Source organism: Pleurodeles waltl, chromosome 7, assembly GCF_031143425.1.
Source record: "Pleurodeles waltl isolate 20211129_DDA chromosome 7, aPleWal1.hap1.20221129, whole genome shotgun sequence".
NCBI lineage: Eukaryota > Metazoa > Chordata > Amphibia > Caudata > Salamandridae > Pleurodeles > Pleurodeles waltl.
The window spans coordinates 1,051,699,804-1,051,716,953 of record NC_090446.1 but is presented as its reverse complement, the minus strand read 5'-3'; the positions used below and the strand labels follow the sequence as shown (position 1 = coordinate 1,051,716,953).

General features: G+C 43.9%; 1 protein-coding gene across 1 annotated transcript in view; it reads left to right on the top strand.

Moving 5' to 3' along the window:
- Window positions 1-17,150, top strand: part of CEP95 (centrosomal protein 95) — a 410,650-nt gene that overhangs the window by 336,367 nt on the left and 57,133 nt on the right. The window contains exons 16-17 of the mRNA XM_069199921.1: window positions 2,561-2,711; window positions 8,536-8,705. Of these exons, the coding sequence (XP_069056022.1) occupies window positions 2,561-2,711; window positions 8,536-8,705 (321 nt within the window). The remainder of the gene's footprint in view (window positions 1-2,560; window positions 2,712-8,535; window positions 8,706-17,150) is intronic.

The window sequence follows — 17,150 nt, the reverse complement described above, 5'->3', positions numbered from 1 at the left end:
ACAGCTAATGAACTACAAAGTCCTTAATCCCAAACCTGCTTCCAGAAAACATGGCATTGAATGTAAAAGTACAGAATCCTGTTAGCGGCATACTTTTTTTTAACCACCTTACTCTCCCAATACATTTTCATAATCCTTGATGCTAGGCTGGGGAGCATACCTGAACGGCCTGATAGTCCAAAGTAGGTTGTCTCTGAAGGTGTAATCTTACAATATAAATCTGTTCCCATGTAGATCAGTGCATATGGGTCTCAAGTCTTTTGTCTACGCAACCAATTGACTGTTCGTTTTGGGAGGCAATTGTACAACAAAGTATTATCAGAACAAGGATGAGGGGAGAAGCTTATGAGCCTTATCTAGGAAGATTCAAACAATATGGAATTGGCTGTTGACTTGAACAACCACTACCCCGCAGTCTACTAATGCGAAAGTATACAAACTCTTTTCCAGTGTTTCCAGGAAGAGCAGAAATTGATTGAGTTCTAAATAACTCTTTGTCCAGAAGTGTCTTTTTTGCATAGGGAACACCAAACATTTTTCCTTGACAGCACAGACCTACCTTGTAGGTACTGTGTCACTCTCCAGGACAGTAATGAATCTCAAAAAGCAGATGCAAAGGTGAACCTGTCTTTCCACATTCCCTTTGCCAATTATGTTCTCGATAGCTCCTTGCAATACTAACGTTGTTCTCCTCTCTGTGCACTTCCATCCACATTAAGCCCAAATTGACAACCGCAATGATTAATGATAAATGGCAGGTTGCTCCACAATTTCAGACCTCTTTCGGGGGGAAGGTTAGAGTCTTTTAGCCAGTGAAATGTGGAATTCTGACTAAATTGAGCAGATTGGTTGAGGTATGCACAAGTATGGCATTGGATGAAGCACCCCAAAGTGAAGGAGGCAGGTACCAGGGATAAGATAAGAATCCCTTCAAAAACAATAAGCAGAAAGCAGACTCCTTTTCACTAAGGGTGTGACCTCTGACATTTGAAAACTGTTGATAGAAGCGATTAATAGAGCAGTGGGCACAATAAGAGAGAGGGATAGATACTTTCTATTAGCCTGTGTAACAAAGAGGTTCATTTTGAATTATCATTGGAATTTTCCCCACGAAAATATACAGCAATTTACCTAATGACGTCAGATCATTGATGGTGTAGATGTGTAGTGATGGGGACCACCCTTCACATGTGGCTGGACTACCACAAAATTGCATCTTTTTGAAAAAGCACTTCTGCTGTACTGAAATCTATTTTGGGTTTTCCACCACCATTCAATGTAGAAACACGTCTGTTGTGCCTCGGACATGAAGGATATGTACTCATTATAAAGGCAGAATGGTATGTGTCACTTTGATGTTTGGGGGCAGCCGAACTAACAATAACATAGCATTGGAAAAAAGTGAATCCAACGTCTCTGGGTCTGTGGTATTTATGCTTGTTGTCCATATTAGCCATGAAGAAGCTCATTAGCAATTTGGAGCACACTCATTTACAATGTAATGCTCATTGGGGCTCTGTATTGAGCCATCTTTTGGTGGGCTTCCCTAACCGCAAGTTACCACCATTATGGAGTGTCCTGCGTTTGTGGTCCTGATTATAGGGAGAAGCAGTGAAAGACCCTACCGGCATATTAGGGAGCAGGAGGAACTGATGAGGGCACCAATACTTTGCGGGACACTGATTTTCCTTGTTAGGTTTGGGGGTGGGTGATGGGCTAATTCAGTTAATTAAGGGCACATTAAAGGGAATTACAATGGTGAAATATGGTAGGTGATTATAGAGTCGTATCAAACATTGTGAAATTGTGTTCTTTCATGAATAGTCGGTGTTTAAAAAAAAAAAACAACAATAAAAAACCTTGTATCCAACTGCAAAATTCATTATTTTTTTATTTTTTTTAAAGCAGAGTGCCAGTATTAAGACGAAGAATTCATGCAATATAAAAAAGGCTCAGTCTGTAAACATAGCCTAATCTGCAGGCACACCTTTGTGTGGTAATCCCGACTTTAATGCCCATCATTGCAGCAAAAGTCTTCTGATCCCTTTGACAGCTACTCACAGGGAACAGCTACTGCGTTGCTCATGGGGCCTGCTCGAACTGTAGCATTTAACAGGAACTTATCAGACCACTCTAATGTCTAGCTCCGTTGAGCTGGAAGTGACATGGCACTTGGGTAGACTTATTTCCTTGTTTCAATTACACATCTGGAGAAGGGAGCTACATGTAATTTTGGCACTTGTATATACCAGTGAATCCAATTAGAACAGGTTAATAAGCTTTTCTCTATGCATTTCCTAAAATCTCCAGAATAAAATATGTATTCAGTTTTTGCTCAATGCAAGGTTTTAAATGATCAGAAGTGCAAAATAATGGTTTGCATTGTTCATTTGATGATTAATGTGGTGTTTGAAATCAAATTCTACCATGCTTGGATTAGAAACATATCAGATTTTTAAAAAATTGGAACGCCGTATATTTATCCTCTTGTGGCACTCAATACTTTGAAATTCAGCATGTTTTATACCTGTTTTCCATATACTTGCCATTTGCTCCAAAGGAACAAGAATATAAAGAAAACATCTTTCAAGATCTTCCAAAAACTCCTCAGCTGGCCAAAGTTTATTCTAGAAAAACCACACCTCAGAAGTCTAGACCGAGCCAGTGCATTTCAGGTGGCGGACTAGTGAAGCCAAGAAAAGCAACTCCAAGTAAGAACTACATTCAGTACGCGTTGGAAACTGACTTGCAGTGAACTCTAAGAATAAGTGTTTGAATGAGTAGTCAGAATGCACTAGACCACAACATTCTGTTACGTTAGTTCTGTACAGACCTTTGTGTAGCTTTCTTTGTAAGGTAGTTTGTATGCCACTGGTTATATTTAAACTGATTACCCAATTTCAAAAGTACATGTGTACAGAAAATATTTTTTCAGTCTTTACATGTGAGGTAAAAGCTACCTAAAGCCACTGTAAATCTTAGCAAATGTGGGTTAGCTTTTCAGCATTATGAATTATGTATGTATATTTGTATGTTGCTAAACTGAAAGAACATGTTAGTACTTTTCGTAGTTTGCTCTATGCTAATAATGTTGCTTATCAACACCCATTTGCCCAATTTGGAACGCAGACCAAAAAATTCAATTACACTGTTTTTTCTCTACTCCTTACTTTAGCAGCTTAGCACATTCTACATACTTAGTTTCACTAATCTCTATCACCTCTTTTTACAAAACAATACATTTTTGCTTTGAATATCAAATTCTCTTGCATGTCACCAAATCTATTTTATAGCCACTTGTACATCTTTTGCCTACAAAAGTTGATTTGTCATAGAGTCTTGGTAGTGATAAATTAATAAAAGGAACTGTAAATTGTCAAACCTGACTTCTGGCTGACTATTATTTAGAAGATTAGTAGTAAAGTACTTATTTTTTTTTTAGTTCTTTTGATGGTATTTCAGGCAAAAGAAAACTCCGAATCGGTGACATAAAATACGAGCGGAGTCATAGTGGCATTATGCGTCATGGAGACAGCAAGCATTTATTCATGTCCATCCTCTGGTCCTTCCCCATCAGTTACCCCTTCATCAGTACACGTGTCCATCCCTCCTCAGTCCCAAGTGTGTCCTGTGGCAATCAATATAGGAGTGTAAAATTATCCCCGATGTTTGTTCCATTTCCCCACACTTTGTTCCATTTATTTGGACAGCTTCTACTTTTCAAAGACTGTCTTCTCTGTCTGTATACACCAGTCCAGCTCTCTTCCATTCTCCTAAACGAGGTACGCCATCACCTCCCCAAAGACTACCTATGTTCCATTTGGCTACCATCAGACCCAAGGTCACCCACAGACAGTTCGCATGAGTAAGATCTGTCACCCCAGATATTCAAAAGGCACCACTTGGCCCCCAGATTCAGCCCAATCCCACAGACACTTACCGTGCATGCCACCACTTTGGCCCAGTAGTTCTGCAGCACTGGGCTGTCCCAAATAAAGTTCAGTTTGATGGCATGTGTGGCTCTAGATACACAGGCTCTGCTTACTTCTGCCATCTAGTGTTGGGTCCGAACGTAAAAAGTAGTTTTTCTTCGAAGAAGTGATTAGAGTCCCGAGGTAAAGTGTTCCCTCCTTTTGGTGATACTGCACATGGTCATCGAATCCATTGTTAGATTGTTTTCTTTCCGCCATCGGGTTCTGATGTGTCCTTCGGTGCTCCGGATCGAGATCTCCTCAGGAATAGTTCTGACTTTTATATTAGTTGGTATTGTTTTCAGTCATGTCTCATTTATATACTGACAACTCAAAACACAGTTTGTCGGGTCGACGTAGTTCGCCCAGGGTCTTGGGGCTTCACTATTTTTGATACAATTCAGTATCTAATTGAAATGCACTGCTGATGGAACAGACACCTTTTCGGTTTTGCCCTAGGTGTCACGCCAAGTACCCCAACACAGACCTCCACTTGGTGTGTAATCTTCATCACCGTATCACAACGAAGAGGACTGTCCGGCCTGTCAATCGTTTCGGTCGAAGAAGACGCTATGAGATCGTTGTGCACGTCTAAAGGAAATGCAGCAAATAGACATCAAAGACACACCGGACATTTTCGGTATGCAACACATCGAGCCGCAGTAAGAGTTCCACAAGGCTACTGCGGCTGAAGAGGAAGCCTTATCAATTTCGGAATCGGGATCTGAGTCGGAGGCTGAAGATGGTGTGCAGTCACAACAGGTACGATCAGTGTGGCACGTAGTTAGTCCCATCGCCGCAGCACGCAGTGAGTACAAAGCTCCATATACCAAAGAAGCATTCCGCTTCAACAGAGACTAAGGCTATTGGGCCACCACTGCCTGCAGGCCCGGGTAGGCACTGGATAAATGCCAAGGATGCCCCGCCTTCTGGCTTGACACTGAAGGCCAAGCCTAAAGACTCCTTACATAAAATGGCCTCCAAGGTTTCGGCATCAACCCAACCTAGGCTATCTTCGTTCTGACAACATCGGCATTGAGCTTTTCGACATCAAAGCCAAAACATTCTTTGGTACCGAAAGTGTGCACATTCAGATCTAAACCATCTGTTTTGGTGCTGGAGCCTATTTTGCAGACTATGGCAGAGAAGCTTGATCTGAAACAAAAGACTATTCATATTCAGCCAAATACTGGCTGGATTGTTGCAAAATCTTCCCATCGTAAGCCACAGGCTTCAGTTGAGGAGGCTATTCATGTACAACCACCGCCACAGAAGAAAAATAAAAGGTACATTGCAACCAGTGCAATATCTCCACCTTTACCACCATCTCCTCCACCTCGTTCGCCACAGTATTCACACTCCGAGGCACAGGATTTAATGCATCACACTCCGAGGGTCACTACACTCCTGTGTCGGAGATCCAGGGGGAGGGATGATGATGCATAACAGCCACCATTACATCCCTGGGACACATTTAATATTGACCCACCAGGGGACACAGATCCTGATTTGTATCCAGCAAAACCATCTCCACCACCTGACAATATGTCTTTTAATGAGCTGGTAGCTAGGGCTGCTGCATACCATTAGGCTCCATTGCATAAGGACCCCATAGAGGATGATTTTCTGTTTGAAACCCTTTCTTACACAAATAAGGCATCCCAATAGCTCCCTATGTTAAAAGGGATGACACAACATGCAGAGGAAATTTTTTTAAGATCCCGTTCATGCCTAAATAATTACACCTAGGGTTGACAAAAAATCTAAACCAGCCCCCATCAGATCCTGCTTATATTAATGGGACACATTTCACCAGATTCTTTAGTAGTCTCCAATGCTCGTAAAAGAGCTAATTCTGAAGCGTTTGGGGATGCACCTTCTCCAGACATAGTCAAAGCTCATTGATGCTTCAGGCAAAAGGGTGGGGGTTCCAGGAGCAAACTACTGGAAGATTGCTAACACACAAGCCCTAATAGCTATATATGACAGGGCACAGTGGCATGAGATGGGAGATCTTATTCAACATCTCCCAGAAGAATTTAAAAAGAAGGGACAACAACTTGTACAGGAGGGCAAGCTGATCTCTAACAATTGCAGCAGACACAGTTGCCAGAGGAGTAAACACAAGTGTATTATTTAGACGTCACAATTGGCAGTGCATGTCAATTTTTAAACCAGAATTCCAACAAACACTTTTAAATTCCCCTTTTGATCAGGAACATCTTTTTGGTTCACAAGTAGACCAAGCTCTTGAGAAAATGAAAAAAGATGCTGACCTTGCAGAGTCTGAGAGCTCAAAAACGCCTGGGAATAGAGGTTCCTATTGTAAAACAACTTTCAGACAAAGTAGTAGACAAGCAGCATCAGAATTCTCTACCTCATTGAGACAGCAACATTCACCATCCTCTTCAAGAGGTTTTTATACAGGATCATATAGGGGAAACCATTCCAAAGGCAAAGGAAGAGGTGTCTCCACTCGTACCACCCCTTCTACTTCAAAACAGTGACTCTCTCCCCGTTCCCCCTGATCCAGCAACATCTGTCGGGGGACATATACAGTAAAAAAAAAATTCCCAGCTGGCAAAATATAACAGACCAGTGAGTCTGCTATCCAACAAGGTTATTGCCTGGAGCTCATAACCACACCTCCAGATATACCACCAAAAAGCACAAACCCTAGAAAATGTACAATTGTTAAATCAAGAGGTACAGGCTGTCTTCACAAAGAAGCAATCATCAAAATGGAACTTTTGGGACCTCCATTTGAACCTTTACATAAATGTTCAATTCAGTTTCTTTCTTGGAAAACAGCTTTTTTGGTGGCAATCACTTCACTAAGACGCGTGAGTGAACTTCAGGTAGAAGAACCTTAGAAGAACCTTAGAAGAACCTTTTTTCCAGGTACATAAGGATGGGATAGCACTTCGTACTAACCCAAAATTTGTATCAAAAGTGGTTTCCGCTTTTCACTTAAATCAGTTGGTTGAGTTACCAGTCTTCTTTCCTCAACCTGATTCAGTTGCTGAAAGAGCTCTACATACCTTAGATGTTAAAAGGGCATTAATGTACTACACTGATAGAACTAAAGCTCTGCTTTACAGTCTGTGCAGAGCATGTGTATCAACAGCCACATATGCCTCAAACTGATTATGTTACTTACCCTGTAAGCATCTGTTTGTGGCATGTAGTGCTGTAAATTCGTATGCGCCTGCCCATCCACTTCGCCGGACATCCGTGGCTGTTGCAGTATTTTTATTAAACTTCACATGCATAGACATCTTTTACTTACACTGCATTCTCAACCGACTGACGAAAAACAATCTAACAAAAGAGTCGATGACCATGCGCAGTATCACCGAAAGGAGGGGTCACTTTACCTTGTGACTCTAATCACTTCTTCGAAGAAAAAGAACTTGTCAACGTCTGGGCCCAACGCTAGATGGCAGAAATATGCAGAGTATGTGAATCTACAACACAACATGCCACAAACAGATGCTTACTGGGTAAGTAGCATAATCCTTTCCGGCTTTTAATTATTCAACTGCATTATTGTCGTTCATAAATATACCCTAGATGTTATAATCTATGTCACCATCTTTTGAGTCGCACCTTCACGTCACTGCTCAGTGCTTTTGGGCAGTTCAGCTTTGATATGGCAACATCAGTTAATCTGAGGGTTCTGAAAAAGTTTAAATCAGCCAAAATTCTACAGTTTGTCTATGTTTGAACCACATTGTGTATCAATCCTAGTGAGAAAGTTAATTTAAGGCCCTGATCCTGGTATGCGAGGTCTTGCCTGGGAACACCCTTAGTTGTCTCGCCAACAATTTTAGACACCATTCATCTACTAGTGGTAAAACCAGCAAATTAGAATTTTCTGATTATCCCTGATTCATGTTAAAATTGATGGCAGGGCTTCTCAGTAGCTGCAGCTAAGTACTAAAAGGTTCTGCGTGAATAATTTTAGCTGAACCTCACCAATATCTTTTGTGGGGGGGGGGTAGTGGGGATGGAAAAGCTCAACTTTCAATACACAACACTTTTTATGTTGAGAAGTGTCTGTGCGCAGCACAAAGAGGAGGTCACAGCATATACGTTTTTTATAAATAAAAACAACATAACTAGGTTTGTGCTGACTTGATCCATTACTGTTAATGTTTGAATTATTTTCATTATGCATTTCACTGATACATACCGTGCAGTATCGGGATTCTTGGGCAGAAACATAGTAATTCTGAGTCTGAAATGCCCACCAGCATTCAGTTGGCCCTAATCTCATTTTTTAGTTATCAAACATATATTTAGGAATGGGTATGGGTTAAGTTTTTAACTGGCAACACTCGTTAATGAATTATCTTCACTATTTTACAAATGTGTGTGCACAGATGAATAAATGTCACTGACTGGCATCTAGAGTAAATATTAAGAGCAGAGCTTTACAACTGGAAACACCCTTCGGTTTAATAGGAGAAACCTTTGACATAACAGAAATGCAAGTTCCAATGGTGAATTTACATGCTGACCTTTTGTAAACACAAATCTATTTTATTTGTTCTCTCTGCAGTGAAAATAAAAGACAACGATTTGCTGCCGCTGTTGATGGAGGAGTTCCCATACTTACACATATCACCTCACTCGCTCAACAAAATGTGGAAGCACCAGTTTTCTCAGATTGAACAGCTCAGCAGGTCTGCATCTGAAGAAGAGCGAAGCAGGGCAAGGCTCCAAAATGAAGTACGTGGGGCATATTAGAGAATCAAGACCTTTGTTATCACAGAGTTTCAACACAGGAACCATATGGGATGAACCCTTTGATAAATAAGCTTCAGTGTCTTCTATGTCTGCAGATTTGTCTGACTGGAAGCAGATTTCTTTGATTTCCAGGTAGCTTGAGACCCCCCTGCCCTCTCAAAGGCAGGGAATAATATTACAGTCACACCTGTACAAAGGATTGTCTTGATATGCACGTATGCCATTGGAAACAGTAAGAGAAAGACACCAGTTGTGAATTTGAGAAGGCTAGCCATCATGGAGAAACAACTTTTCACAACTTGTTTCTTAACCAAAGTAGAACGCATTAAGCACATTCTTTTGTGAATGCCACTTTTTCTTTACATCCATAAATATTTTTTACTAGAATGATTATTAATGCTATTGTAATTCTGTTAAAGGAAGCATTCACCTAAGCATCTTGGTGCTAGGAATAGTTTACAGAAATGAAAAAGAATAGAAAGTAGGCACACCCTAGAGAATCAGCAGGCAACCTAACCTGGAAGGAAGGGCTAAGGCTGGGAAAGTATTTAAAATGATACAGCATATTTAAAAGCCCTAAAATTGTGGCTGATGCATATGTGCAGGTATAACTAATTCCAGAGCTTAGCAGCCTCAAATGAAATGTCTGTCCCTGCACCAAGAACTCTTGAACTGAAAAACGTGTAATAGGGCTGCAAAATGGGATCATTGCAATCTTGCTGGCGGGTAAGGGCACACAGACATGACACAGAGGTCCAATTTTGTGATAAGCTTTTTATGTCAGACAGGGAACTTTAAAATGAATACTTTGCTTAATGGGGAGCCAGGGAAAGTAACGTAATTCTTGGCTATACATGATCAACTTTCTTAAGTACTTTGCTAATCTGAGGGTCTTATTCTGGAGCAATTGAAGTTTAGAAATAACTGGATCCAGAATGCACAGAGAAACAGTTAACAATAATCTAGACGAGAGAGGACACACATCATCACCACCTGATTTAACTTCTCCTCTGAGAAATATTAATTTGAATTTTCCTGATGCTCTTAAATTGTGTAGATCACGTTAGACACACTTTTTGGAATGCAGTGAAAAAAGGAAATTTCCTCATCAAAAAGGACTCCCAGGCTCTTAACGTGACTTGCCAGAATGGATTTTAACACAAGTTGTGTAGATCATAGATTAGCACACCAGATCTGAGTACCCACACGTTAAAACCAAGTTAGGGTATCTTCATTCAGTTTGAGGAAAGTTACTAGACATCCATCTCTGAATTCCAAGCATGTAGACTTTCAGTCAAAATAATGGAATTAATTGAGAACTCATCAAGCGTAAGCTGCAGCTTAGTATTGTCTGCATAAAAGTGCATTACATATCCAAAAGGACCTATTCAGAGTGATGCTGCAAGATATCATGGTTGACCATGTCAAAGTGTGGATCGCGTCTCTCTCACCATCCTTCTGCCAAGCCCCTAGTTGATTGTGGATCACTACAAGTACGGATCCCATACTAAAGCCTGGGCAGAAACCTCCTGAATGAAGAGTAATCTAAAGTGGAATTTTTTGTATTGCTATAAAGCCACCTCTGCTAAAGTACTAATACAGTACTCCCTATCTGTTTTGAACAATAGCAGCTGGTTCAGAGTGGGTGCTTTGTCTAAAGTCGGTCTGCTTTAGTACTTCTAGGGAGAAAGCTGAATAATTTTAGTTCCATTGAGACAATTCTTCTGAGTAAGATCCAGCCACTGTCTCTAGGTGCTGTATTACTAGACCAGAATCATGTTGCCTGTCTAGAGCCTGCAGACCACTTTATCTGTGGAAGAGGTGAAGAGGAAAAGCTCTCCATTTGCACCTTTGGTGGATATAGGCACTCTATGGTCATGGAGTGGGCTGGTTGGTGCAGGTGCAGCACAGATGCTGTTGTGGAAAATATAAATGTAGCTCCTTCACATTGGGTGATCCTTTGTGTCTGCCATCCTGTTCATGGAACATCCACGCTATGGCAACTCACTTTTCATGTGTATAACCATTACTGCACATGCACCTTTCACACGCTAGTAGAATTAATGAGACCTAGTCATGAAAAAACACATGGATGTAACTACAGGAAACTGAGAAGCACTCTTTATTATGGGGTTCAGATAAAAATGCCTGTGGGCCATAATTATTTTTATTTAATAGCTTTATAGGATGCTGATTTCATCCAATGGTATTAGTGCTCTTTACAAGGAATGAGCGTAATTACGTAGAACAATCATTTTGATGGATACTTCTAACTGCAGGTTCCTCCCTCTTTGTATATTTCTGCAGTCTTTAGATTGGATACAGAAACTTTTAGAGCAGATTCTTCTTTATGCCCATATGTAGTTTCTTGCAGCTCCAGGCCAATGTCGTTCCGCACCAGAAGTAATGAGCGGAGCTGCATATAACAACCACCCATGCACACAGATGTCAGTTCTTTCCTTTCTGCGCCTTTAGATGCAGATCAGGAGTTTCTCACTTGTCTTTGACCAGACTTTTTTGAACAAACGTTTTCCAGTATGCAAGGGAAATGTCACCCCTAAACCACAGGATTTAAACTGCAGGCACTGTCACAAACAGATGTCTGTTATGCACCCTCAACAGGTTTTTTTTTTTTTTTTGTCCGATTACAGCTCCAAGGCCTTTGTCAATTGTGTCCAAGTGAACTCTCAAGTCATATACAACTAGAAAGCCAACCTCTGTTGCCAAGCAAAAGAAGACTCCATGATGCTACTGGTCGAAATCAAAAGGAAGGTCCCATTCATGCTCCCAGAGTCATTCCCACAACAGATCATCATTGCGGTCGAAGACTTCAGGTAAGGTAAATATCAAACACAAGAAATCCAAGCTGGAAACTGACCCTTCCCGCCACTCTCTAAATCCGGTGAAGGTGGCTGAGCTTCAATGTGTCTCCGTCTCTCGAGCCCATTCTCCATCTGAGCTGATTCAGAGTTTGGTACAGATGCACACTGAGTTTCCAGGTCCGTTGCCGACATTGAAGCAAGTTGCTATTCTGCATATATTTGGCATTTTAACCCTTGGTTTCCCTTTGCACCCCAAGAATCTGCCAATCCCCCCACCCCCTTCAACTCCCAAATAGCATAGGTGCCTATGGAGAACAGGTTTGCTCTGGTTCCAGTCTGCTAGCAGGTCAGTACCTGCATCCTCAGGGAGCAGACCAGTGGGGTTTTGTAGAGCACTGGAAGGGGTCCCAAACAGGCACACAAAATACACCCTCAGCGGCACAGGGGCTGCTGGGTGCAGTGTGCAAAGTAGGTGTTGGGTTTTAGATAGGAATCAATGGTGAGACCCGGGGGTCACTCTGGCGATGCAGGCAGGGCACAGGGTGGGTTCTCGGGCCAGCCACCGACTGGGCTAGGATGAGGGCTGTCTGCTGGTCACTCCTGCACCGGTAGTTGGTTCCTCTCGGTTCTGTGGGCAGTAGATGCAGTGCTTCTTCCAGGCGTCTGGTTCCTTTGTTACTGGGCAGTCGAGGTCAGGGGGAGCCTCTGGATCCTCTCTGCAGGGGTCACTGTGGGGGTGCAGGGAGGTCGACTCGGGGTGTCCACATCGTTGGAGTCGCCTCGGTGTCCTCTCTGCGGTGTTAGTTCTTCTGGACACGAGCCTGGGGCGTTGGGTGCAGTGTGTGAAGATCCACGCTTCTAGAGTGAGGCTGGAGTCTCATTAAAGATGGTTTCTGTGTTGCAGTATTGGACAGAGCCGCTGTCCTCTGGAGTTTCTTGGTCCTTTAGGTGCAGGTCAGTCCTCTGAGTCCTCAGAGCTCGCTGGTCCCGCTGGATGCATCGCTGTGCAGGTTCTGAGTCTGGAGGCAGGCCGGTAGGGCTGGGGCCAAGTCAGTTGTTGTCTCTGCGGGGCTTTCAGGTCAGCAGTCCTTCTTGTTTCAGGTTGCAGGAATCTGGTTTCCTGGCTTCAGGGTCGCCCCTAAATACTCAATTTAGGGGTGTGTTTAGGTCTGGGGGGCAGTAGCCAATGGCTACTGTCCTTGAGGGTAGCTACGCCCTCTTTGTGCCTCCTCCCTGTGGGGAGGGGGCCACATCCCTAATCCTATTGGGGAGAATCCTCCAAAACAAGATGGAGGATTTCCTAAGGCAGGGGTCACCTCAGCTCAGGACACCTTAGGGGCTGTCCTTGCTGGAGGGTGGTGACTCCTTGTTTTTCTCATTATCTCCTCCGTACGTGCTGCCAAAAGTGGGGGCTGTGTCTGGTGGGGGCAGGCATCTCCACTAGCTGGAGTGCCCTGGGGCATTGTAACACGAAGCCTTATTCTTTGAGGCACACTGCTAGGTGTTACAGTTCCTGCAGGGGGGGGGAGGTGTGAAGCACTTCCACCCAGTGCCAGCTTTGTTTCTGGCCCCAGAGAGCACAAAGGCACCCAGGGGCTCAGAAACTCGTCTCAGTGGCAGGCTGGCACAGACCAGTCAGTCCTGCTCTGAAGGATTGGGTAAAATATAGGGGGCATCTCTAAGATGCCCTCTGTGTGCCTTTTTTTAAATAAATCCAGCACTGGCATCAGTGTGGGTTTCTTATTCTGAGATGTTTGATAGCAAACTTCCCAGTGTACAGTGTAGCCATTATGGAATTAAGGAGTTCGTTTTGATAAACTCCCAGACCATATACTTAGCATGGCCACACTGTACTTACAATGTCTAAGAATAGACCTAGACACTGTAGGGGCATATTGCTGATGCAGCTATGCCCTCACCTGTGGTATAGTGCACCCTGCCTTAGGCTTTAAGGCCTGCTAAAGGGGTGACTTACCTATGCCACAGGCAGTATTTTGTGTGCATGGCATCCTGAGGGGGGTGCCATGTCGACTTTGCCTTTTTCATCCCACTAACATACACAATCTGCAATGGCAGTGTGCATGTATTAGGTGAGGGGTTCCTTAGGGTGGCACAACACATGCTGCAGCCCTTAGGGACCTTCCTTGGTCAGAGGGCCCTTGGTACCACTGGTACATTTTACAAGGGACGTATCTGTGTGCCAGGGGTGTACCAATTGTGGGAACATTGGTACATTTTTAGTGAAAGAACAAAGGGGCTGGGGCCTGGTTATCAAGGTCCCAGCGCACTTCTTACTCAAGTCAGCATCAATATCAGGCAAAAAGTGGGCTGTAACGGAGCCATTTTCCTACAGATGTCTTTTGGTGATGCAAAGGGCAGCTGAAATGTTGCATTTAACGTTGCTAACCATGGAGGTAAAAACTGACTCACTGACAGTACTCGTGCAACCTGGGTTCCACTGTTGCCATTCATCAAGGCATTTACTAACCATCTTTTGGGCTGTTCAGAGCCACTAGTTAATAGTTTGCTTGTCGCCACCTCCAAGCACCTGGTCACAGTGCTTAATTTGTAAATAAAGAGATGCTGCTGCTCAAAGCCCTTCTCTTAAACACAAGGCTGCTGTAATTAAATCTGCCAGCACTGAATACTGAGGCAGCGTAATCCTGAAGCAATTTCAGGCCTCTTCAATCCATTTACGGCCATCCCTGCCCCTTCAGCTCATCCTGCAACTTTCTACTTTCTCCCTGTATGATGCTTTTTCGTTTTTCCTTCTTCTGTCTTACCCATATGTGTCTTTTGCTCGCACCAAATGCTTGAGGCATAAGAATAAGCCCTGGCTCTCACAAATAAGTGCCGGTGCTCAGCACCGGAAACAACAAGCACAAATTAAGCACTGCCTGGTCACCCTGCCTACCTAACATAGTATCTGATGACAGAAAGTCTGGTGGCACAGCTGTCTACCACCAAGGTCAATCTTAATTCCTTCCCTAATACTTTGTCTGATAGGGAGTCAAAAAGAATAGACACATTTGGTAAGGAATATTTCTCCTCATCTGTTTTGCGGCTAAATTTGTAATTGTATCAGGAATGGCCACAACTGATTATTTGGGACGTACTATAGGTACCAGTGTGCCTCTGTGACATAATGCCTTGGTGAGGGCTACGAGCTTCTTTGGGGATGTCTTGGTATTCTTAATGGATATTCCACTTGATGGCACTTGCAAAACAGACTCTGCCTTGCAGCGTATCAAGGAGAGCTGCGCCAAAACACTTTCTTTGGGCCTGATGTTCACATACATCTCAATTCCATCAGCAGTTTCACCCTCTCTGGCTACAGTAGAAGTCTCCTAGTTTGTCAGTACCATATTCCTTCAGCCCAGCACGCCCAGAGACTGGGGTTCTCAGAGGCAATAAAACCAGCAGGGACAATGCACAGCTCAGTCCCCTGCCTTTTCAGCAGCCATAACCACATAACTGCTTCAGTGTATCATTGCCGACACACTTCCACCCGGTCAATATTTCCTCCAAAGATGGCAGGCCATCATGACAGACAAGTGGGTCCTCCAAATTGTCTATCAGGCCTGTGACCTCCCATTTCTTTTTACCCTGCTGCACCCTCCTCCGCCTTCAGAGCATCTGACTGAGGACCATCTGTCTGTCTTATGGTAAAAAGTGCTGGCTCATTTGACCATAGGGGCCATAGAGAGGGTTCCAGCCTCTGAAGTATGAACTGTGTGTTTCTCACACTGAAAGACAAAAGATTTCATCAGATTTTAGATCTTTGCCTTCTCAACACCTTCCAGCAGAAGGACAAATTGAAGATGCTTGCACTAGGCTAGGTCCTGTCTTCCCTCGACCCTGGAGACAGGATGGTGGCATTAGATCTGCAGGATGCTTATTTATTTATAACACAAAACAAAATGAGAGGCTGCTTTTAATTAGTCTAGCCACTGATAATAGCTCCAACCCATCGTTCTTTTGCTCACCATGCCACCTCAGTTTGGACCCAGCTGTATGCAAATCAGTGTTGACCCTGCTCTTCAAGGGACCAGTCCACCCAAACTGCCAAGCCAGGCCTTCCCCGAACCAGAACACAAGCAACCCATGTCTGGTTTCGCCCTAATTATGAGCTTGTCAGCCAGTTACAGCTTGCATCCAGTGACAGTGAGCATAGGACCCGCATCTGGGCATACCCATACCACTTAGAGCAGTACATGAAGCACACACCTTTTGTCCCATGCTCACTGTGTCACTGGAGATAAGCTGTAGACAGTTGAGGAGCCCATAATTATGAACAAACTTGTCCTGGGATGCTTGTGTCCGATTTAGGGAGGACTTGGCTTGGTAGTTCAGGCTGTACTGTTCCATGAGTAGCAGGGTCAAGGCTGATTTGCATATGGCTGGGTACAAACTGATTTGGCATGGTGAGCAAAAGAATTATGAGTTGGGATGCTTCCCCTATTAGTTGCCTGTGGTTAGGCAAATTGTAACCCTTCCTCCAATCAACCTTTTTGTGTTTTTATATACAGGTCTCCCTACTGTAGAACTACAGGCACTACCTGCAGTTGAAGGTGGGCCAAAAGCATTTTCAATTTGCTGTGTTGCCTTTTGGCCTCAACAGTGCCCCTTGAGTGTTCACAAAAGTGATGGTGGTGGTCACCGCACACCTTCAACGGTACCAGTCTTCTTTTACCATGACAACTGGCTGATGAAATCGGCAAAAACATGAGCTACATCCACTCAGGCTCCCCAACAGACTCTTGCCCCCACCACATCTTCAGCAAGGCCAGCCAAATCATTGCTCCCCAGCTCCGGGCTGTCATCAACAGTTCCTTCGCCACCGCAACCTTCCCAGATATTTGGAAACATACCGAAGTCAACGCTCTTCTCAAAAAACCCAAAAAAGGCCCTGAAGACTTCACAAACTACCGACCCATTTCTCTTCTCCCCTTTCCCGCAAAGGTCGTGGAGAAGATAGTAAACGTGCAACTATCTTGATTCCTAGAAGACAACAACATACTCGACGTCTCCCAGTCTGGATTCCGCAAAAACCACAGCACCGGGACCGCCCTCATCGCCTGCACAGATGACATCAGGACCAGATTGGTCAAGGGCGAGACCGTCGCCCTCATCCTCCTAGACCTCTCTGCAGCTTTTGACACTGTATGCCACCAAACCCTCCGCGCACGCCTTTTAGACGCCGGAATTCGCCACAAAGCCCTGGACTGGCTCACCTCCTTCCTCTCAGAAAGAACCCAAAGAGTTTGCCTCCCTCCTTTCTGGTCTACAGCGACCAAGATCTGTGGGGTCCCCTAAGGATCCTCCCTCAGCCCCACCCTCTTCAACATCTATATGTCTCCTCTCGTCAACATCCTCCGCACCCACAGCATCACCATCATTTCATACGCCGACGACACCCAGCTTATCATCTCCTTCACTAGGAACCCAGTTACCGCCAAGAATAACATGCACGCTGGACTCCTCAACATCACCAACTGTGACAGCAAACCACCTCAAATTTAACTCAGACAAAACAGAGATCATCATCTTCGGCCCCAACAAGGCAGCATGTAACGACTCTTGGTGGCCCACCACCCTCAGACCA